Source organism: Podarcis melisellensis (assembly GCF_964234715.1).
Source record: "Podarcis melisellensis genome assembly, chromosome: 10".
Taxonomy (NCBI): domain Eukaryota; kingdom Metazoa; phylum Chordata; class Lepidosauria; order Squamata; family Lacertidae; genus Podarcis; species Podarcis melisellensis.
Genome location: NC_138542.1, coordinates 53,078,305 through 53,101,669, shown reverse-complemented (window position 1 = coordinate 53,101,669; position 23,365 = coordinate 53,078,305). Strand labels below are relative to the sequence as shown.

Below are 23,365 nucleotides of genomic sequence, written 5' to 3'. Positions count from 1 at the left end.
GGGGCACCCAATATAAGGTAAAGGGACCCCTGACCATTAGGTCCAATCATGACCGACTCTGGGGTTGCGACGCTCATCTCGCTTTATTGGCCGAGTGAGCCGGCATACAGCTTCCGGGTCATGTGGCCAGCATGACTAAGCCACTTCTGGCGAACCAGAGCAGTGCACAGAAATACCTTCCCGCCGGTGTGGTACCCATTTATCTACTTGCACTTTGATGTGCTTTCGAACTGCTAGGTTGGCAGGAGCAGGGACCGAGCAACGGGAGCTCACCCCGTCGCGGGGATTCGAACCGCCAACCTTCTGATCGGCAAGCCCTAGACTCTGTGGTTTAACCCTCAGCGCCACCCATGTCCCACTAGCACCCAATATATAAACTATCAAATAACATATGCTCCCTGGGTAGGTTACAAGAAGTATAATAATTAGAAGGCAATATTATATTACAGGAACAAAACAAATAAATGGCTGCATAAAACATTTTTAACCAGCAGAGAAAATGGGGGCGGGGGAGGGGAAGTTTAGCACCAGAACTATACAATCAGTTACATATCATACAAGAGTCCAGACACAAAATGCCCCACCTCCATGGCTACCAGATAGTCATGTCAGAAGGCTTTCTGTTTCTTCAGGCATTGCAAGGCTTTCAAAAGACTGTCCGTAATCCAGCCAAAGATGAGCCATTTTAATCCCCATTGATTTCCATAGACAGCTTAAACATGGGTTTCATTGGGTGTAGAATTCAGCAAGAATTAAAAGCACTTCATTTGGTCTTAAGCATGCTTCTTACACTAGACAGAACCTGCTTGGTAAGTTCGGTTGAACAACTTACAAAGGAGAATGGCAGATTGATAGGAAATTTACTGCTCAGTCAGCTTTGATTCCAAATCCCATGCTGAGTCATCATGCCTCACATTTTCAAAACTCCTTCCGTTTAACTATTTTTGGTGCTTGAAGTATGTAGCTCACACAGGCCTAGGCTCTGAGGGTGGGAAACAGGAAAGTGCATTCTCTCTCTCTCTATTGCCTATTAGGGTTTTCACAATAAAACAGGACCTTCTCTTATTCCCTCTCCCTTCTCTCTGTTTTCCCCTCCCCTCTTTAGTTATAGATTTTTCATTTCTGACGTTCAGCCGTTTGGTACATGGCTCAGTGCTCAAGTTCACATGCTCAAATAAAGATGTGTGCTTCCCAGAACAGCTTGCTAAACTGCTCTGAGAAGCGCCTTTGACCCTGTTCCTGCCTGGGCTGCCTGGCACCACCACTGTTCCCCGGCTGTTCATCATAGTGGAGTTGCCATTGCCGCAAACTACAGAGCATGACAACAGTCTTACATTTATATGTATATAGGAAGATATGTGTTTGTGTGTACATATACACACACACACATATCTGCAAGCATACACAGGGATACAGAAAAAATGACAAGGGATGCATTCTTTCTTCTACATTATTTTTATTTTATTTCATTGCCCACTCTTTACCCTAAGGTCCCAGGGCATTGCAGGGCATTGGATTAGATGACCCTCCAAGTCCCTTCCAGCTCTGCAACTCCATGAATTTAAAACACAACATTAAAAACAGTTTAAAAGAAATTGCAGTCACAAGAAATATATATATCTCAAGTGTCCAAGGCTTAAAGAGGTGCACCTTCAAGCATTCACAGAAAACTGCATAGTGAAGGTGCCAGATGAAGCTGTGTGTGGAGGGAATTCCGCAACTGGGGAGCTGCCACAGATAATGCTTTCTCCTGGGCCAGTACCACCCAGAACTTCTCAGGCTGGTGGAACTACCAACTGTTAAAGCTGTCCTCTTTTGCATTTAGCCCTCCAATTCAAAAGCTCTCTCTCTCTTTGCAGTTGGTTGGTTGTAAGCCAGGGGGCAGGAATCTGGGGGTTGGTTGAGGGCAGGCGGAGCTTGGTGGGGCAATGTCCCAGTTGTCCTAATGAACCAGCTTCTACTGTCTAAATCCTCTTCAAAGCATTGATTCCATTTCTTTCCAACAGAATAGCTAACCTCGGGTCCACCTTCATGCTTGCCCTAGCCATTAAGAAACTTCCTTCTTCTTTCTGTCTTTCCCCTTTGTTCATGAAAAGGCGGCAAAAACACTTTTTTTAAAGCTAAGGCTGCAGTGTGCCGCATCTTTTGTTTTAAAGAGAAATCCCCAATTACAGTACTTCCCCAAAATGGGTTATTTAAACGCAGCCCCTCTGTGGAGTTAATTTTCTCCTATGTTGCCTATAAGGCAGTTCCTCTGCACTTTGAGTCAGTGCCGTTTCCTAGGTAAGTGTTTCCAGAATAAGTGCGTTGGGTGGGCCAAGATAACTTGGGGATAGCTCAGCTGGTAGAGCATGAAACTCTCAGGGTCGTGAGTTCAAGCCCCACGTTGGGCAAAAGATTCCTGCATTGTAGGGGGTTGGACAAAATGATCCTCATGGTCTCTTCCAACTCTACAATTCTATGATTCTATTATTCTAAGTGGTGGCTACGAGCAGCAGCACCTCTGCTGTTATTATTTTCTTAATGCCAAGCAAGGGGTCCCATGGCAGCAACGGTGGGTGGAAGTTGGGCATATGCTCCAGTGCACCCTACAGGGCTGTGTGAACACCAGCAGCTGCCCACATATAACTGATGCCCAGGATGATGAACGGCAACTCGAGACCCTCCAAGTGTCCCTATTTTCTTGGGATGTCCCTCATTTAGAGAAGCTGTCCCGATTTCTGATTTGATTCTGGAATGTCCCACTTTTCCTTAAAGGTAAAGGGACCCCTGACCATTAGGTCCAGTCGCGGACAACTCTATTTTATCTATTAGGTATACCTATACCTATTTATCTACTTGCACTTTGACGTGCTTTTGAACTGCTAGGATGGCAGAAGCAGAGACCGAGCAGCGGGAGCTCACCCCGTTGCGGGGATTTGAACCGCTGACCTTCGGATCGACAAGCCCTAGGCTCTGTGGTTTAACCCACAGCGCCACCCGCGTCCCTCCACTTTTCCTTAGGATATCCCTATTTTCATTGGAGAAATGTTGGAGGGTATGGAGTTATCCAACCACCAACCTGTCTGAAGGCAATCCTGTCTAAGGAAGGCTTTTTTTGGTTAATGTTTAATGTTTTATTATGTTTTTATATATGTTGGAAGCCTCCCAGAGTGGCTGGGGCAACCCAGTAAGATGTGTGGGGTATAAACAGTAAAATTATCATTATGGAATGGGACGTCCCTATTTTCATCAGATAAATGTTGAAGGGTATGGAATGCTTCTTCTGAACCACCAGCTCTCTGAAAAAGTAATGCCTTTCTAAAGCCAGTGACTTCAGCTGATTGCAAAGTGGGACAGGGGCTCCCGTGCCCTAAAGGTTTGCTAACATTTTAATCAACAGTCACCTTTAACAGCAGCTTGATCTGCGGATATTAGCTGCAAGCCATACAAAGCTTCACTTGCTCATTCCTGTTCATAAAATCACTAATAAAGGCACAGGAGGAGTCTGGCACATTTCTTTCCCCTTTTTGATGGACAGTCAGCAAGAAAAGAATTTTGACAAATGATCAGCTTGTTGTCCAGCAAGGAGAACAACAGTTTTTGGCAAATTCTCCATCCAATGCACTGAGCAGAAGTCAAGGCTTCCTTTGTATCTAGTCCAGGGCGTCTCTGTGACACAGCTAGATGTGTCACAACCTGTTTTTAAATACCCCAGTGTTTTCATTTTTTTGCTGTGCATGGCAAATTGCAGAGTCACAATAATTGTGGCTAGTGAAATCAAAATTCACCAGTAATGTTAAACTTTCTTTCTTTCTTTCTTTCTTTCTTTCTTTCTTTCTTTCTTTCTTTCTTTCTTTCCATAGTCCTTTGGGTGTGATTATGTACACTCCAGTAAAACATCCTTGTTTGTTTTATTTTAAAAAATGTGTATCCCTCCCATCACTAGAGATGAGTAAATATGTGGTTTCTCTCAGTTTCTCATTTTTCCAATCTTAAATTCAGTTCGCCACATTTCTACATCAGTTTTTTTTAAAAACAATTGTCTTAATAAAAATTTGTAAGCTTTTTTTGTGTGTATTTCTCCTAGTAAACACATTTGTATAGCATGTTAAGTGTACTGGAAATTGTTAGGAGACACTTAGCACTCTCACAGAACTACAATTCCCAGAGCTTTCTGGGAAGAGGAACTAAAAAGCAGTTTAAGTCTGTGCCATAAATAAATGGGGGAAAGTGCATAAGTAAATAAACTAAATTGGTAATAGGAGTGGAATCTGCCATCAATTATGGAAGAGAAACTACACCTCAATGTCATTTTTTGATTTTGAACAGTAACTCCAGCTCTAAATAAAGCTGTTTTGCTTTCACACAGGCTTGAAGATCTGATATTTGCTTTTTAAAAAAAGAAATGGTAAGTTTGCGAGCCATTGGTTTCTTTCTTTGAGAAAAGCTTTCCAATTTTTCCAAGGAATTCTTTATAAAATCACTTTAATTGCTCTCAATGCTTAGTCATTCATCAGCTGGAGATCTGTCAGATGCAGAGCAGTGTACGCTTACGAAAATTACCAAAGTGTGGTGAAGATATAAACTTTGTCCGCCATTCTGTTGTTTAATAGGTAGTTGGCTGGCTTCATGATTTTTCTCTCATTGTGATTTTTGCCAGCGCCTGCTCTTGTGATTCACTGCCCCCTGAAGGAGGCGGGGAGAGCTGAGCTGGCAGAGTTAACGGGGGCTGCAGGAATCAAGAGATGCATTGACTGGCTTCATGGTCTTCCCCACATTGTGAATTTTGCATAGCACACATAGACTCATCATGATTCGCAATATATTACCAGGTCAAAAATTATGAAAGCATTGTCATGATATGGACTTCAACCCAGCCCAGCCCTAGTCAAATCTTCTCTCAGAAACTCATCACTATGAATGCAACGGTTGCATGTCTCTAGATAGCTGCGCCTGGTGAACTGCACATTATCCTGCCGACTGCTCTCCTAATTTGGGCAGCAGGCTTTTTGTCATTCTGTAAAATGCCCCCTCCCACCTCGAATTCAGAGCAAGTCTGGCAACTCCCAAATAGATATTTTGGAAATATATATATATATATAATGACATAGTGCATACAAAGCTGCATCTTGCACATTTTCAGTTATATGTTTGTCACAGAGCTTTACAGACCAAGACTTGCTAGGACAAGCCTTTGAAGATGCCTTGGAGGTGTTACAGCAACATTCCTATGGTGACTGTAATTATGTGCCAGGTAAAAAAGCAATACTAGTTATATTCCAGCTTTGTTTTATTTTATTTGTTACATCTTTATCCTGTTCTTCTTCCCAAATGAGCCCAGAGTCCCAGGTTCTGATTATGTGTAAGTTCCAATTATTTCCGAATGTCAGAATATACATGAAAAAGATGCACTGTATGTTTCCCCACCTGTCCCCCAAATCTGATGTGTTCAGCATAAAAAACCTTATGGTAAATTACATTATGGACAAAGAATCCAGCAAACAATTGCTGGAGTATAATGTGTATTAAATCTAATTATTTATATTTTCATTTCCACACATATCCTGTCCGTTCCTTGAAAGACCTCAGGATGGCATACTTATTCCCTCCCATTTTAATCTGCACAATAGCCCTGTGAGGTTTGTTTGGCTGGGCAATTATGGTTGGTGCAGCACCATCTTCTATTCAGCTTTGTGGCTGAGTGAAAATCTGAATCTAGGCCTTCCTAGTCCAATACAGTAAGCCATACCCATCAACTGCCCTGGAAAAACTGTGACATCCCATTTCCCCCCACGAGAGTATAGTGGCCATTTTGGGTGCCTCGCTCTTGCGTGATTTTGGACCAAGATCTTAACCCAGGAAAAAAGGACATTGGGCACTGTGCACCCCAAAAAGGTTGTTTCTGGGTCCATGATCTTGCATGGGTCACTCAACTTGCATGGGATATTGGACTCGGAAAATGGTGTCCTGGATTTGGGCTGCGTTATGTAAAATGAGACACATCTCAGAGTGAGCTCTCCAATAAAGTAGAGTTTTGGACAGCCCTATTCAGGCATTATCCTCCATGTGGAGATTATTTTCTTTTATACTCTTAGTTTTAAACTGTTTGTATTCTCTGCTTAGCATTTTATTGCTTATACTTGTAATTTAGCATTCCCCCAAGAAGACTTTAAAAACTGTCTGACTTACCATCACCATTCTCTCCAAGCAAACCCAAGTTACCTATCAGATAAACCAATATATAGTTGGAGTGAAACACCGACTTTACTAGTAAGTAAAACTCAGTATTTAAGTGCGGGGTGGCAGCGGAGAAATGAAAAATGCATTCTATTCTATTGCATTCTTGACATCAGTGGTGGGAAGCCTGTTTCAGCCCAAGGGCCATATTTCCCTTCTGGGGGCCACATGCTTATAGAGAGTGGGGCCAGAGGTAACAAGTGATGCCTATGCCCCATCTTTGTTCAGTAGGCTATATTCCAGTCACACAAAATCAGAAGTTTCTACATGTACACAACCCACATCTCTCTATCCAAGCAAGCAAGAGTTCAAGGACGCTTTCCAGCTGAGCAAAAGCAGGAGGAGAGTGCAGAACAGGACCACTGATGGTGGTGTTATGTATTGAAGTTCTCACCCTGGCCACCAGGGGGAATTGTGTATATAGTTTTCACTCAGGTCCACGTCAGTTAATTTAGGCAGGAAACCCTGGGCTGTTGTTGTTACAATGTTGACAGCCGGCTGCCTATAAAAGGCTGAGCTGTTTTCAGTTCAGTTCAGTTCAGTTTCAGCTTACTTATAAAGAACTACTTGGAGAAATCTCTGTGTCGTCTGCTTTGTCAACCCACTACTTAATAGGTGGGACCCAGGGAGGTGTGTGGCTTTGAGAGAGTCTCAAGTCTCACCCCTGACTAGTTTCCCCTGCCCTGCTCCTACCACCCTCACTTTAGCATGGAAAACTGAGGTGTGGAAGACTTTGCATGTAAACCTCTACGTGCGTAGACTTCCCTAGAGCCTGGGAAAGCTGCGTGCATAGAAGTCTATGTGTGAAGTTCTCCTCACCTCAGAGACACAGCATGGCCATAGCCAGGATTTTTGTTTGGGGGGCAGACCTTTTGCTGGGGTGGGGGGATAGAACCTCAGTTTGCTATGTATTTTTATTGATTTAGGGGGGCAGCTGCCCTTCCCTGCCCCCCCAGCTACTCCCATAACAGATAGCCACTGTGGGATTTGCCAAAGCCCTTCATCATCAGAGGCAAGGTCAAAGGCATAGCTCCACAGACCTTTGCTCCTTCACTTGAAGAAAGCTTGGGTCACTGTGGAATTCTAGAGAGCAGATAAATAACTTCACTCCGTTTCATGTCTCCTCACACTATTATTGTACATTTCTTTAAGAATACAGAGGCAGATTTCTATCTGGGTGCAGCTGAGTACCATACTCTGCAGACTGTTCCAGAAAATCCAGAGATGTATGTCATACCTTTGCAGCAAAAAGGCAGGAAAGGTTTGTGAACATTCTGGAAATTACATGTGTGCATTTTTTTTATTCTAGATCAGGGTTTGTCAACTTTTGGGGGGTGAGTGGGCATTTGGACTAAGCACCATGGGCACCAGTCACAAAATGGCAGCTGTGGGAGCATGATATAACACAAAATGGCTGCCATGGGGATGTGGCATAACATAAAATGGTTGCCGAAGAGGCATGTCATTATGTCTGCCACATCTAAATGGGTATCTAAAATAGCAGAAAGAGAGGACCACAAAATTATATGGGCATGCCTCATCAATTTTATGGGCGGTGGAAGGCACTTATATCAGCTACCACTGTGCTCACTCTCACAGAGAAGCTGTTTGCACCTCTCCTTGGTTCAGAATGGAAAGGAAAGGTAGGTGTCAAGTCCTGACATCCAATGAGATGTGGGGTCAGGGGTATTTTACAATTTGGCCATCGTGAGGAGAATTTAGACCACTCAATGGACCACTGTGAACAAGTTGTTCTGCACTTTGCTGACAAAATCACTTGGATCCATTCTGACTTGGATGCTATAGTTGATACAGATCTGGTGGATGTAACTGGCCTCTTCTTGTCAGGTGTTAATGGATACTTTTTAATTTGTACAGCCCAAGGATGCTAGATCCTTGTCCTTCCTGGCTCATCAAAAGGGCCAGCAGGGGTGAAGGGAGTGGTCAGAGTCTTCTTACAGCAAGGCATGGTTCCAGCATGCCTGAAGGAGGCAGCTATAAGACCTTTATTGAAAAAGCCTCCCTTGAATCCCACCAGGTTGGATAATTATCAGCCAGTCTCCAATATCCCATTTTGGGGCAAGGTATTGGACCTGTTTAATTATTATTATTATTTTAAATTTTCTGATAGGCAGGAAGAAGCTACGCCTGTTTGAATATCTTCACGAATCTCTCCATAATCCAGACCTGGCAAACTGCATCCAGTGGTTAGATAAGCCCAATGGAGTCTTCCAGTTTGTTTCCAAACACAAGGAGAAATTGGCAGAACTGTGGGGGGAACGCAAGGGAAATCGGAAGATCATGACCTACCAGAAAATGGCCAGAGCTCTGAGGAATTACGGAAGAACAGGAGAAATAATCAAAATCCGAAGGAAACTGACCTATCAGTTTGGTGCCTTGGCTTTGCAAAGGCTTTCTCTGGCTTGCTTTCCTGGGAAAGAGGGAGATTTTGATCTCTATCACCAAGGTGATCACAAGTGCCAGTATGCAGGCAGCTGGCTTTCTTATCATTATTACATGTATAACAAGGATCATGAACTACAGCAGCTTTATAGCAATACAAATCCATTCTGTTATGAGTATTAGAGAAACTTTGAAGGACAGCAACTCTTCTCCAGTGTATATTCCCCCAGCATCTTGAGATATCACATTATGCATCTGCACGTTTTTATTTTTTATGCTCCCTAAACTATTAACTCACTAGAAACCTGAAAACATATGCAAGCTTTCACATTCGCGTAAACCATTCTTCAGTCTTAGCTGTGATGGTCATAGGAGATGTCTAAGGTTATACTCCACCTGTGCCTGGGAATATGTGCCCACAGAAACTTAGCAAGGCTTACTTCTACACAGACATGCACAGAACTGTGCCGCAAAGCTCCTAAAAGAAGGAGAAAGGAGAGATCAATAACACAGGGAACAGACTATTGTAAGAACATCTAAGTTTTAACAATATTGATTTAGAGGATCTATTTATTTCAACAGATCTTTCTTCCAATTAACTGCAACCTCTTAAGCATGTTTACTCAGAAGTAAAGTCCACTGAACTGTGTATCCCCAGTAGGTGTGTACAGGTCTGTTGCCTTAATGGTAGGGTTTAATGGCATATTATAATCACAAACCCAAATGTTAAGATCTCTGAGCATCCTAATGCGTATAACACATCAAGAATTACTGTGGCTTGTGTGTCTACAATGGTTTGTGCATTTAATTTGCTTCTTACTGTATGTATCTCATTAAATATCACTTTATCTAACAGGCATTATTATATGGGACCTTTTTGTTATTAATATTCAGCAACATCCAGCATGTACTAAAATCCTCATAAGCACAAGTGGGTCATTAACTATGATAGTTCAAAAATCTTCAGAAATGTTGCTTGCATGGAAGTAATAATAATTAGCCCCTCCAAATAATTATGGTTTATTTTATACATATTTACATCTAAAGCCTTCAATACAGAAACATCCTAAAATACTCTCCTGTCTCCCTTTTGCACTTGAAATAAATAGATCCAAGGGCAGGCCTTTGATCCTTGCTGCAAATCCTTCCTCCCCTACTGAAATCCCTTTGCCCTGCTCCTGCAGAAACTTAAGACAGTGCCTCTGATCTAAAGGCTTGTTTAAATATTTTAGTGGTAGTCTAAACTCAGTCATCACAAGTTATAATCATTTAGAGGGACTTGAGGCTAGCAAATGATGATTGGCACCAAATTAGAAAGAGGATTTGCAAGTAAAGTAATATCACACTGTATATGGGCGAAATTACTGTGTGTTGCTATCAGATGACTCCCACAGTAACTTGTGAGAGAAGTAGCAACCAGATTCATAGCATAATACAGTCTGTCTCAAGAGGTTTAGGTTTTTTAAAGTCTCTAGTATTATGCCACATGGGAAGCTAGCAAGCACAGTAATTAGAGAACAGGCATTTCAACTCACACCAAACTTTCTCAAGTTTGTTCTTCTTAGTGTACCCATGAAACCCATTTAAAGATGTATCTAACTTCCCATATCAGCAATCAGTGAATTTAAACATAAGCAAGCATTATGAAAGTATTCCCCACTCCATACTAAATCAACTGAAATCTATAAAAGGTGTCCTCTGCTTTCATTGCAGTACTGCAACAAAAGTTTTCACACGTAAGGTGTAAATCAACTGTGCACTTCTTTTGTGCAATTTACACCATTAAGCTGCTCAATGTACATTTCCCTTTTATTTATTGTATGATTATTCCACCCTTGCTCAAAGGTTTTAATGGGGATCTTCTTTTTCTGTTGTCCTCACCACAACCTTGTAGAGTAGATTAGCATGCACAACGATGATTGGCCCAAGGTTACCCATTGAGCTTCATGGCTGTGAGGGCATTTGAACCTGGGTGCCACTTGGACTTGCTGATCGGAAGGTCGGCAGTTTGAATCCCCGTGACGGAGTGAGCTCCCGTTGCCCTGTCCCAGCTCCTGCCAACCTAGCAGTTCAAAAGCATACCAGTGCAAGCAAATAGGTACTGCTGTTTCCATGCGCTCTGGTTTCCGTCACGGTGTTCCGTTGCACCAGAAGCGGTTTAGTCATGCTGGCCACATGACCCGGGAAGTCGTCTGTGGACAAACGCCAGCTCCCTCGGCCTGAAAGTGAGATGAGTGCCGCAACCTCATAGTTGCCTTTTACTGGACTTAACCGTCCAGGTGCATGGGTAGGCAAACTAAGGCCTGGGGACCGGATCCAGCCCAATCACCTTCTAAATCCGGCCCGCAGACGGCCCGGGAATCAGCTTGTTTTTACATGAGTAGAATGTGTCCTTTTATTTAAAACGCATCTCTGGGTTATTTGTGGGGCATAGGAATTCATTGCCCCCCCAAAAAAATATAGTCCAGCCCCCCACAAGGTCTGAGGGACAGTGGACCGGCCCCCTGCTGAAAAAAAATTGCTGACCCCTGGTCCAGGGGTCCTTTACCCTTTTTTTTTAACCATCTGGACCAAGCCCAACCCTCTAACCAAAACGAGAGCAGACAAGCCCTTGTTTGCATTGCAAAACTAGCAAGTCAGACAAATAGCACTTTAAACTCTCCATATAACCACTCCCACCCCCTTAAACAGTCATTTACAGCAACTAAGAGGAGTGTTGGACATAAGAGGTCAGTGATACAAGCATGCAGCTGGTGGTGCTTCTTTGTAACATGCAAAGGGGGAACCTTGATTCAGGAAGGCTCTGCATCCATATCTGAACCATGCACATATCCTCATAGGAGTTTCCCTTTTGACGATGGAAAGAAATGCTGCCAGATAGAAGTCTGGGGAGGAGGGAAGAGGGATAGCTCTGTGATAGAGCACCACCTTCCCTGCAGAAGGCCCCAGGTTCAATCCTGGCATCTCCAGGTAGGGCTGGGAATAACCCCTACACAAACCCTAAAGAGACGCTTCCTGTCAGTATAGACCAGGGCTGTGTACACACAATACTTTCAACACACATTCAAGACACATGTCCCCTCTCATTTCTGGACCCTGTAGTTTGTACAAAGGCTGGTGGGCTTGGAAGAATTGGGTTGGTGGGAGAGTGACTGATTTGCCTTAATGGACATCACAGGCCATTGCGAGAACATGGTGCTGGCCTAGATGAGCCTTTGGCCTGATCCAATGGGGCTTTTCTTATGTTACTTCTTAGGCAAGAAGAGGGATATCAGCCTTATTAGCAGGAGCCCTTGTGCCGGACAGGTATGCTTTGATAGGAACAGGTTGTGTGTATGCTGGAATAGCAAAGATCATAGAATTATAGAGTTGGAAGGGATTCTGAGGATTATCTAGTTTAACCCCCTGCAATTCTGGAATCTCAACACGTGGTCCTCCATCCAGTTCGAAACCATGCTGGACCCTGCTTAGCTTTGCAAATGTGCTAGCCATTTTATTGCTGCACCATTTGAAAAGAGACTGGATGGTGACGGTCGCTACTGTGCAGTTCCTACCATGGATGTGAGGATACTACTTGTGTGGCTTTTGCTACAGCATCTGGACCTTTAGGGCTGATGCTATATAACCAGCTATGCCGACACAGTAGGTTGTGTGAACAAGACTTTATATTACTGCTTTAATGTTGTCAGATGCCACATGGTGGTGCTAAATGTCAACCTTGTTTTCAAGCTAAACTGGTTTCATTCGGCACTATAAGGACCAAACTAGACTTGAAAACATGCGGGATTTTGTAAAACGCAGTTTGCAACAGCTCAGAGGCAAGTGATAGTTAACAGGGCCAGAGTATGCATGGACCACTTCCTCCTGTGCATCAATCCTGAAGAATTTCCTTCTGAAGCTGGTATTTGCCTTGGAAGGTAATACCCAATTGGTGGCAACGGGGGGAGTTCCTAGTAATGCAACTACCCCCTTCGAAGAGAGAATTTCCTCAAGACAGTGGCAGGGAGAAGGAATGCCTGCCCTGATCTCCTTAATTATCACTTTCTGCTAGCTGATGTGATTTGCATTTACAAAAAAAAGACACATTAAATGCAAGGCCCCCTTTAACATCTGGTTTGGCCCTGAATCTGGCTTCCCTGTCCTTCTCCTTATCTTTCAGCATTATTTCAACTACTGTACATCCACACAGGGCTGTCAGCGTTTGAACCAGACCCCTCTGCAGCTTTTAACAGCAGTTTCACCTTCAGCAAATAACAGGTGGTAACATTTTTTAAGGAACAAAGAATCTTGTGGCACCTTAAAGAGTAACACATTTATTATGACTTACTGGTAGGTGCCGTGCACTCATTATATTAAATGTTTAATATTGAAATGCCCTCCTTTCATGGATATTTTTAAAGCACTAGTTGCTGGATTCTGCATACCCTTTAAAAGAACTGATGAAGGTGAGGCCCCACACCCTCCCTGCCCCACCAGTTGGCATCCCATTATCCAGCTAGCTCGTTCCTGTATAGGTCCAAAGTCCACATTCTAAAAGGAAGACACTCCAATTTTATAGACTCACACAGTATAGACTGGCTAACACAGGATTTATAAAGTCTTTGGTCCTCCAGATGTTGCTGAACTACAACTCCCATCAGCCCGAGATGGGTGGTCAATGGTCAGAGTTGATGAGAATTGTAGTTCACCAACATATGGAGGACTAAACCCACACCTGAGCTACTGCATCTGTATAATGGGAGGACTTCAGACAGATGAACAGATCCTGTACTTAGCAATATACCTTTGGCTAGGTAATGGTTCACAGGCGCACATTCACATCATGCATTTGAAGCACTATTTAAAGCACATTGTTGTTGTTTAGTCGTTTAGTCGTGTCCGACTCTTTGTGACCCCATGGACCAGAGAACGCCAGGCACTCCTGTCTTCCACTGCCTCCCACAGTTTGGACAAACTCATGCTGGTAACCTCGAAAACACTATCCAACCATCTCGTCCTCTGTCGCCCCCTCTCCTTGTGCCCTCCATCTTTCCCAACATCAGGGTCTTCTCCAGGGAGTCTTCTCTTCTCATGAGGTGGCCAAAGTACTGGAGCCTCAGCTTCACAATCTGTCCTTCCAGTGAACACTCAGGGTTGATTTCCTTCAGTATGGAGAGGTTTGATCTTCTTGCAGTCCATGGGACTCTCAAGAGTCTCCTCCAGCACCATAATTCAAAAATTTAAAGCACATGGCTCCCCTAAAAGAATCATGGCAACCGCAGTTCACCCCTCACAAAGCTACAATTTCTATCATCTTTAACAAAACTGAAGCTCCAAGGATTCTTTGGGGGAAGCCACGTATTTTAAATGTATGGTGTAGATGTCACATGGCAACCTCCTTTGAGTTGTTAGCTCCTAGTTTTCATTGGGACTTTAGCACTCAGGGACCGAAGGTTTAGTTTTTCCTTTCCCAAATGGATTCCCAATGAAATTTTCCATACACAATGCAGTTGAGACTTTAAGAGGGAAAGCTCACATTGGCACCAATGGGAGCTTTTTACTAACAGCAACTGCAGCATATGCTGGATGTGGTGCTTTTCATTTAAATTACAACAGGAGAGGGATGAATAAGACCTCCCTTCATGTGCTGTGGTCTTAATAACATCCACCCACATGCCTATGCTTATTATTATTATTTTTTAATCCATACTATTAACCCAACATATAGGCTGACTCTGAAGGAAGAAGAGGAAAAATGCACATTTTCACTATGAACAACATGGGGCCAATATTTCTCATGAGAGGAAAGAGCTATCTTATTAAGAATGTGTGCATGGAACAACTTCTGTTAATACTGTGGATTAGAAGATGAACCTCAGTGCGACTGGACTGTATTAGCAAGATGCCATCGGCACGCAGACAGAGTGTAAATTGGTGGGTGGAAAAACAGATCCCTTTGGACATTCCAAAGTCACATAATACAAGCCAAGGGCTGAAGACCAATGGAGAAGTAAGAGAAAAAGCAGCTGGCCACAAGTCCCAGAAGAATTGCTGGGAGGAAAAGAATCCCTGGAAACCAGTTTTTGATGTTCTGTGGTGAGTGTGGATCAATAGGTAGCAAAAATGGAATCACACACACACACAGGCATTGGCAGGCATGGGAGAACCCCACAATTTGCAGAAGTGGAACAAATCTTTAGAGGGGGAAAACGGAAGTGGGAGAGGAAATAATTCCTAATCCCTATGAGGACTAGGGATGTAAGAAGGTGTTGTTTTCCACTGTGCTGTGTATTCCTCACACACAACACTGTTTCTGTCCTGCTGCAGTTCATCTTCCACCAAAGACTACACCATTTGTCTTGCTGTCTGCTGTGGTGAAACTATGTAATTTGTGTAACTAATAACCTTGTCATGATGTTGTTCCACCCTGTTCATTTCAATGCAAAGGAAACACCACACAAATGGAGAGGGGTTGTAATCAGTTATGTATTGTGTGCAGACTGAAAGCAGCAACAATTTCAATTCCCTTTCCCACTTTTGTTGGAATTCTGTGGCACCCCTAATGGGGGCTGAGCATATTGAATGGCCACAGGATACTGATGAGGGCAGGCAGGATAAAGGGGGAATGGATTGGAGTGGCTTGAAACCTGAACAGAAACACACTGCATTGCAACAATTTGTTGCAGGTCCCCTTGGATATTCTTTTCGAAGGAGTTACAAGGTCTTCGTAGCATAAATCCCTGAACTGTGGGTCACAATTTAATGGACTATCCTGGAAAATCAACCTAGCATTGCAATAATCCAAACTATATGTGTTTCTTCCTCATCCATTAACAATCTTGAAACTATGAGACTTCCAATATTCCTAAAGTTAGCTACCATATAATTGTTATATATTGTGAGGATTTGATATTTGACTTCAAGTCCTTAATTGCACTTCTATAATATACTACTAATCATTATCATTAAGAAAATGTATTTCAGTTCATTTTGTGACCTATTAAATCCTGGGATTGTGGCTTAGAATGATTAGGCTTTATCCCAGCTTAGGTCTGGCTCATATGATGATACAAAACTTATGAGTAGGGATGCTGAGGGCTGCCACATACCTGCTGTCTGCCCATTGTGCCCTCAAGATCTTGTTGGGACCCCAAAACATTTCACTGCTTCGGGATTGGAGTGCACTGGGCAAAGTTACTAAATACATTCTAGAATATTCCCTCTACCAGTGGTGGGAGGGTTGGTGGCAGGGAGACCAGCAGTAGATGCCAACCCTTGATTGGCTGTAAGGAAGAGATATATAGGTCACTGTAATCAGTTCAATACATTATCACTGTATGATGCATGAATGTAGCTGATTTCCATTATTCCTGTTGGGATGTTGGAAATGTGAATATTAGCTGAACTTACACAGTAAGAGAATGCCTATAGGGCTGATTTACCTCAGTGGCTTGCAAATGATCCACAGAGGCACACAGAGTCCCAGGGGTACTAGCACCTTTGCTACTGCCATATCTGGAATGTGTTGTTTGAACAAGTATTTAATTCTGGAGGAATAAAAACAAATACTCTCCACTAGCTCCATGCATTCATTATTGCACAGTGGTTTATTTTCAGAGATTTTGCTCTATACATTGAAGTTTGCTCAGATTCTGAGGTGTTTTCTTCAAACCCTGAACAGTAATTCACCTCATGGCTGTCCTGAAGACTGGTGAGAAAAGCAACACCTAATTAATCAGTGGCAGATGCTGTTATTACGGGAAGTCGGCAAACACCCAACAGTTAAGGTAAACTGTAGTGTAACATTAAGCTTAGCTGACAAATTTCCAAGTCTTCTGATGGTAGGAGCTGAGGAGTGAAGCTACATCAGAGGTAATGTGAAACACTTCTATATGCCTATGACAGAAGGTAATGCTGCTTGATTCAGAACTGGAATGAGATGCTTGATTCAGAACTGGAATGAGATGCATTCTAGAATATTCCCTCTCTCCCTCCCACTCACAAAACTTCCAGTCCAACCAGAAACAAATCACGACTGCTTTGGCTCTAGTGGCAATGGCATCGAAAAAGCTGTTGTTCTCCACCATCATTGTCTGCCGAATGTCACTGCGGAGCTTTTCTGAGTGGTCTGTGGTCTTTTAATTCCAATCAGTGGAGGTGTCAGTGGCATTGTGTGATTTTTGTTTGCTGGATGATTTTCAGTTCTTAGGACCTGAGGATGTGGAAAAAGTGTTTGTAGAAGCCCAACAATCCACATGTATGCTTGGACGCACCCCCCAATGAGTGGGGGCTCATTGCATCTAGCAAGGAAAGGATAGCTTGGCTGGTCCAGGAGGTGGGGAATACGTCATTAAAAGATGCTATGGTTCTATGCTCCTTAAAGGAGGTGGCAGTGTGATCACTCCAGAAAAAACATCATTGGATCCAGAAGATCTTAACAAATATAGGCTGGGAAGGGTACACAATACTTCTGCTACTGCATTGAAAGAGGCTGGGCATTATATTAAGTCACCGATACTGGATCCTGGTTCTAATTAAGTGTTGACATTTCTCTTTAAAGCCTTTCACAGTTTGAGCTCTTGAAGCATTGCCCCTTCTCCCATGTGCCTACCTATCTATGTCTTGAAGCCATTCTCCAAGTGCCCCTTTGAGCAGAGGTGACCAGATGTGAAGAGGCCTTTTCAGCAATGGCCTCATGGCTGTGAAATGCAGTCCCTTCACCGGGCACCTACACTGATGGATTTCTGGCACAAGGAAAATATCTTTTCTATTTACCCAGGCCTTTAAACGTATGCAGAAGTTTACCATGACTTTCCCTTTGTGAAGTTGCTTAGTGTTTTTAACTTACTTAATCTGTGGTGACTCTCTGTTCTGTTTTTTTTAAAGTGGTCTTTCTGACGCTATAGTTGTGTTTTTGCTTGCTGCGTTTTATTGTATCTTTATTGTAATTGTGTTTATTTTAACCCATTCTTATCTTTTTAAGCCTATCCAGAAAACCTCAACTATAAGCTGATCTATAAATAGCAGCTTATGCATGAATGCAAAAATAAATACACAAGTCATACTGGCCTTTCAGCTTCTTGTCCACAGAGAGAAATCCTGCCTGCTTAGTTTTCCCTGTAATTAGGGTCTGGGGTAAAATACAAGAAGAGGCCTGATGGCTCAGGCTAAAAGCCCAGTCTCTAGACCAGTTCTCCCTTTCTCAGTGGCCAGTGACGTGCCTCTCAGAAGGCCATAAGTACCGGTACAACAGCACATTCCCCACTTGCAATGCCCAGCAGCTGATACTCAGAAACACGCCATCTTTGACCTTGTAGGGCGAACGCAGCCATCATGGCTAGTTGCCACTGATAGCCTTAGCCTCCATGGATTTGTCTAATCCTTTATAAAAGTTCTCTCTAGCTACGAGCCAAATAACTGTGGCCTGCCTGGGACAATGCTGTGTGACAGAAACATTTACCATACTTATTAGCCACGTGTTGTGGCTGTATTTGGGACAATGCTGTAGCAGCAGGAGGACATGCCATTATTTGCATCACCACTGTTAATTCTGCATTAGAGGAGCACGCTGCAAAGTTAAAATATAAAGCCACTGCTTTTGTTGCCACAAGCTCTTGCTCTCCGCTGCTGGATCATGCTTGGTGATAGCAGCACTCCTGGCTCTCCTCCTCACCCTCATCTGAGGGTTACATACTTCCCTAATGGAGGCAGCTTGTCCCGTCCCAAGTATCTGGTGCCAACATAGCTACAATTCCGGATGAGCTCCGTCTCTCTGGGACACCTGCTGCTGGAGCTCAAAGTGATGACGTCAACAGCTTATTGGTGGGAGCTCAAGCTCTAAAACCCATGTAGCTCTGCTCGGGGAAGAACTATGATTTGGTATTAGAAGGAGGGAATCTCTCCAACTTTGGAATGAGATCGCTCAGATTTTGCAATTTGAAGGTCACAATGGATGTGACAGGTATAATTAGAGAAGGGTGATCATTAAGACGATGTTTGTATATTCAGCATATATTGAGGTGGAACTAGAAAACAAAATATCCAATTGATTTGCCAATTAAAACTTTTAGCCTCCTGGGGTCATAATGCAAATGAGGGCATAGATGCAACACATTAGAAAAGGGGGTCTCGTGTGAACCTTATGAACAAGGTTTGAGAATGCATTGATTTATAGATCTATTAGAAATAAATTGATATCTCCATGGTAGAAAATATGGCCAATTATCTGTTAGACAGAGGAATAACATTTCCCCTGATAATAAAGGATATGACCAGGGATGTACTCATAATGCCTCTGTAGCAAACACTGTCACATCAGCGGAGCTTGTTGACCAACGTGGCACCCTCCAGATGTTTTTAGACTACAACTACAACTTCCTGCTTGTACTGGCTGGGGTTGATGGGAATTGTAGTCTAAAATATCTCCAGGGCACCAGGTTAGGGAAAGCTTGTTTAGAGCCACTTCATATAGTCAGGTTATAAAAACAAAAAACTACTGTGAATACAACATCTTCTAAATATAGAGCTAAAAATTTAAACCTCCAGTCTAGTAGAGTGTATTTGGGACTATGCATGTATAGACTTTTTAAAAATGCTGAAATATCATTAATCAGCTGTTTGAGAGTAAAGGGGAGGGAGAGGGACTGAAACCCAAATAGCTGATCACCCAGATTTTAGCCAGTGTGGTGTAGTGGTTAGAGTCTCAGACTAGGACTTGGGAGACCAGAGTTCAAATTTCCACACAGTTATGAAGCTGGGCCAACCACTCCCTCTCAGCCTAACTTGTGGGGATTAAATGGGGAGGGGGAAAACCATGTATACCACGTTGAGCTCCTTGGAGAAAAAGGTGGGATATAAATTCAATCAATCAATCAATCAATCAATCAATAGATAGATAGGCCGGGGATATGCATGTGGCTGTCTACTTATATGAGTGCATGGTCACTAGATGGATCAAGTGCATGGGCTTATGTATGCTGTAGCTACACTCATAAAAAGGGAATTACTTAAAAGAAAACTAAGGGTGCAGTTGTCTCTCCACCTACCTGGGAGTGAAACCCATATGGAACTCAATAGGACTTTCTTCTGAATAGCCCTGTATAGGATTGCTCTGTTAAATAACTTTCCACAATTCATCAGACCTGAGTGAAATTTCTTTAGGGCAGTACATCATGAATGAGTATTTTTAAATCGGCTGTAAATCAAGCTATAAGAACCAAGCTCTTTGAGCAGTGGAACGTGAGACCAGCAATACTTTCTGACGGCAAAGCTGCCCCCCATTTGTCCAGCCACTTGTGGACCCAGTTGAGTGATGATAACTGAGGAAAGTTCCTCACATTTCAAAACTCACACAGTGACTATCATGTTCTTCCTCTCGCTATCCTAGCCCCCACCCTTTCTCTCATACTGTGTACATGTGTTTGGAACCTTCAGCAAATGCTGACAGTGAAGGCTTGTTTTTTGTTTAAAAAAATCACAATGCAAAACATAGGCCCTATCCACAACATACATTTAAAGCATTTTTATACCACTTTAACAGTTGTGGCTTCTCCCAAAGAATCCTGGGAACTATGTTAAGGATGCTGAGAGTTGTGAGAAGACCCCAATTCCCCTCACAGAACTACAATTCCCAGAGTTCCCTGGGAAGAGGGATTGATTTTTTGACCACTTTTGAGAATTATTATTTCTGTGAGGGGAATAGGGGGTCTCTGAGTGGCAGGAGCCTCTCAAAGCTTTCTCTTTCCCTGCTGTACTACCGTGGATACATCTATCAGGATAGGGTACTGAGAGTTGTTGTTGTTGTTGCTGTTTAGTCGTTTAGTCGTGTCCGACTCTTCGTGACCCCATGGACCAGAGAACGCCAGGCACCTCTGTCCTCTACTGCCTCCCGCAGTTTGGTCAGACTCATGCTGGTAGCCTCGAAAACACTATCCAGCCATCTCGTCCTCTGTCTCCCCCTTCTCCTTGTGCCCTCCATCTTTCCCAACATCAGGGTCTTCTCCAGGGAGTCTTCTCTTCTCATGAGGTGGCCAAAGTACTGGAGCCTCAGCTTCACAATCTGTCCTTCCAGTGAGCACTCAGGGTTGATTTCCTTCAGTATGGAGAGGTTTGATCTTCTTGCAGTCCATGGGACTCTCAAGAGTCTCCTCCAGCACCATAATTCAAAAGCATCAATTCTTCGGCGATCAGCCTTCTTTATGGTCCAGCTCTCACTTCCATACATCACTACTGGGAAAACCATAGCTTTAACTATACGAACCTTTGTTGGCAAGGTGATGTCTCTACTTCTCAAGATGCTGTCTAGGCCTGTCATTGCCCTTCTCCCAAGAAGCAGGCGTCTTTTAATTTCGTGGCTGCTGTCACCATCTGCAGTGATCATTGAGCCCAAGAAAGTAAAATCTCTCACTACCTCCATTTCTTCCCCTTCTATTTGCCAGGAGGTGATGGGACCAGTGGCCATGATCTTCGTTTTTTTGATGTTGAGCTTCAGACCATATTTTGCGCTCTCCTCTTTCACCCTCATTAAAAGGTTCTTTAATTCCTCCTCACTTTCTGCCATCAAGGTTGTGTCATCTGCATATCTGAGGTTGTTGATATTTCTTCCGGCAATCTTAATTCCGGCTAGGGATTCATCCAGCCCAGCCTTTCGCATGATGAATTCTGCATATAAGTTAAATAAGCAGGGAGACAAAATACAGCCTTGTCGTACTCCTTTCCCAATTTTGAACCAATCAGTTGTTCCATATCCAGTTCTAACTGTAGCTTCTTGTCCCACATAGAGATTTCTCAGGAGACAGACGAGGTGATCTGGCACTCCCATTTCTTTAAGAACTTGCCATAGTTTGCCGTGGTCGACACAGTCAAAGGCTTTTGCATAGTCAATGAAGCAGAAGTAGATGTCTTTCTGGAACTCTCTAGCTTTCTCCATAATCCAGCGCATGTTTGCAATTTGGTCTCTGGTTCCTCTGCCTCTTCTAAATCCAGCTTGCACTTCTGGGAGTTCTCGGTCCGCATACTGCTTGAGGCTTCCTTGTACAATTTTAAGCATAACCTTGCTAGCGTGTGAAATGAGTGCAATTGTGCGGTAGTTGGAGCATTCTTTGGCACTGCCCTTCTTTGGGATTGGGAGTTAGGAGACCTCAATTTCCAGAACTACAATTCCCAGAATCCCTGAGAAGATGGATTGAATGTTAAACCACTCAGGGGCCTCTTAACAATTCTCAGCATGCTGTAGTTCCCACAGGGGTGGACTTTGGTGCTACAGTATTTCTTATTATGGTGCCCTGTGCAAGGCCTGGATGGGCTGAGTCAGTTCAGAGTCAGGGGGTTATTCATCGAGAAGGCTGCTTAGTGAATCAATACACCTGCATGCAGATCCAGCATCTCCAGACAATCAGTTTATTTAAATGCCCTTAACAGTCTTGCTCTCTTTAAGCCCTTTTCATCTTACGCTATCATTGATATTAAAATCCTTTAAATATATTCACTAGCTAGATTAGGCTTTGGGGGCTTCTTTTTGAACTATCTCCCCTAGTAGTCTCTTCAATAGCAATTTGATCTGCAGCAATTTGACCAGGTTTAGCTCCATGTTGTGGAAAACATTACCTGCTAATTTCTCCATTCTCTGTTAAAAGAAGAGCGCAACTTGGAAGAGTGCTGATAGCTGCAAATCCTGCTTTTTTATCTTCCCAGAGGCATTTGGTTGGCTACAGTGGGCATAGGATGCTGGATTATATGGGCCTTTGGTCTGATCCATCACAGCTCTACTCATGTTCCAAGGGACAGGAATAGGCCAGGCTGGTCTCCCTGTTGCCCACCCCACCCCCATCAGTGTAATTACATAAAACAGAAACAATTTGTGCAATTGCTTGCCTAGTCAAATAATCAAAGAGTCCTGCACTGTATGTTCCAGCTCTCCATGTTCAATTTATGCTTGCGTTTTTTTCTCCAGTTGCTTATTTGGGGGTGTTAAAGAGACTATGGATTGGATCCATGGATATATATTGCCTCTGAACTGAAAATTCCATATAGCCATATTGTGTATTTAAAAAGAGGAGCTGTGTTAAGATTTTTACTGAGGACACCAGAGCCTATATTCTTCAAATATACAGTAATCTGCTCTTTCTGTTATTCCTTAGACAGGTATTTGCCACAATGTCACCTTCACCACCCTGCGCTAGCAATTATTTTAGCTGTTCCTTCTCCATAGCCAAGAGTATGTTTGTGCGTGTCAAGTGCAATGCTTTTATGATCCAAACTGCCCACATGCTGGAGAAGGAACACAACCACCCACAAGATGTCAGATTACATATTGGCTGGGTCTCCTTAAAACATTGTGCACGAAAGCCCTTTGAAGCTTTTTTGTTGTTAATCTGCCAGCTATATTCCCATCAAGGGATAGACTGCTGGCTCTAAGGCTGATCTACCTGAGCATCACTTTGTAATCTAGCCTAATACTCTTTGTCTTTGTTCTGGTCAGTTCAGAGCAGAAAGATATGATTGGAACATCTCATATGGTGCGGCTTATTGGGCATAACAGGAGGGGAGATCTCAGTTTCATAGAATCAAAGAATCTTAGAGTTAGAAGGGACCCTGAGGGTCAACTATTCAAATCCCCTGCAATGCAGGAATCTCAACTAAAGCATCCATGGCAAATGGCCATTGAATCTCTGCTTAAAAACCTCCAATGAAGCAGAGTCCATCTTCTCCTAAGGAAGTCCATTCCACTGTCAAACAGCTCTTACCATCAGAAAGAACGGTCTTC

The 23,365-nt window shown here is 43.2% G+C and overlaps 1 protein-coding gene across 1 annotated transcript; it reads left to right on the top strand.

Moving 5' to 3' along the window:
* Window positions 1-3,930: 3,930 nt before the first annotated feature.
* On the top strand, window positions 3,931-9,475 carry SPIC (Spi-C transcription factor; the record flags this gene model as incomplete). Its single annotated transcript, XM_081929278.1, has 5 exons — window positions 3,931-3,934; window positions 5,126-5,236; window positions 6,134-6,252; window positions 7,372-7,480; window positions 8,351-9,475. 5 exons carry the CDS (start codon window positions 3,931-3,933, stop codon window positions 8,803-8,805), a joined length of 798 nt encoding a protein of 265 aa, XP_081785404.1. The 3' UTR covers window positions 8,806-9,475.
* Between the last annotated feature and the right edge of the window lie 13,890 nt (window positions 9,476-23,365).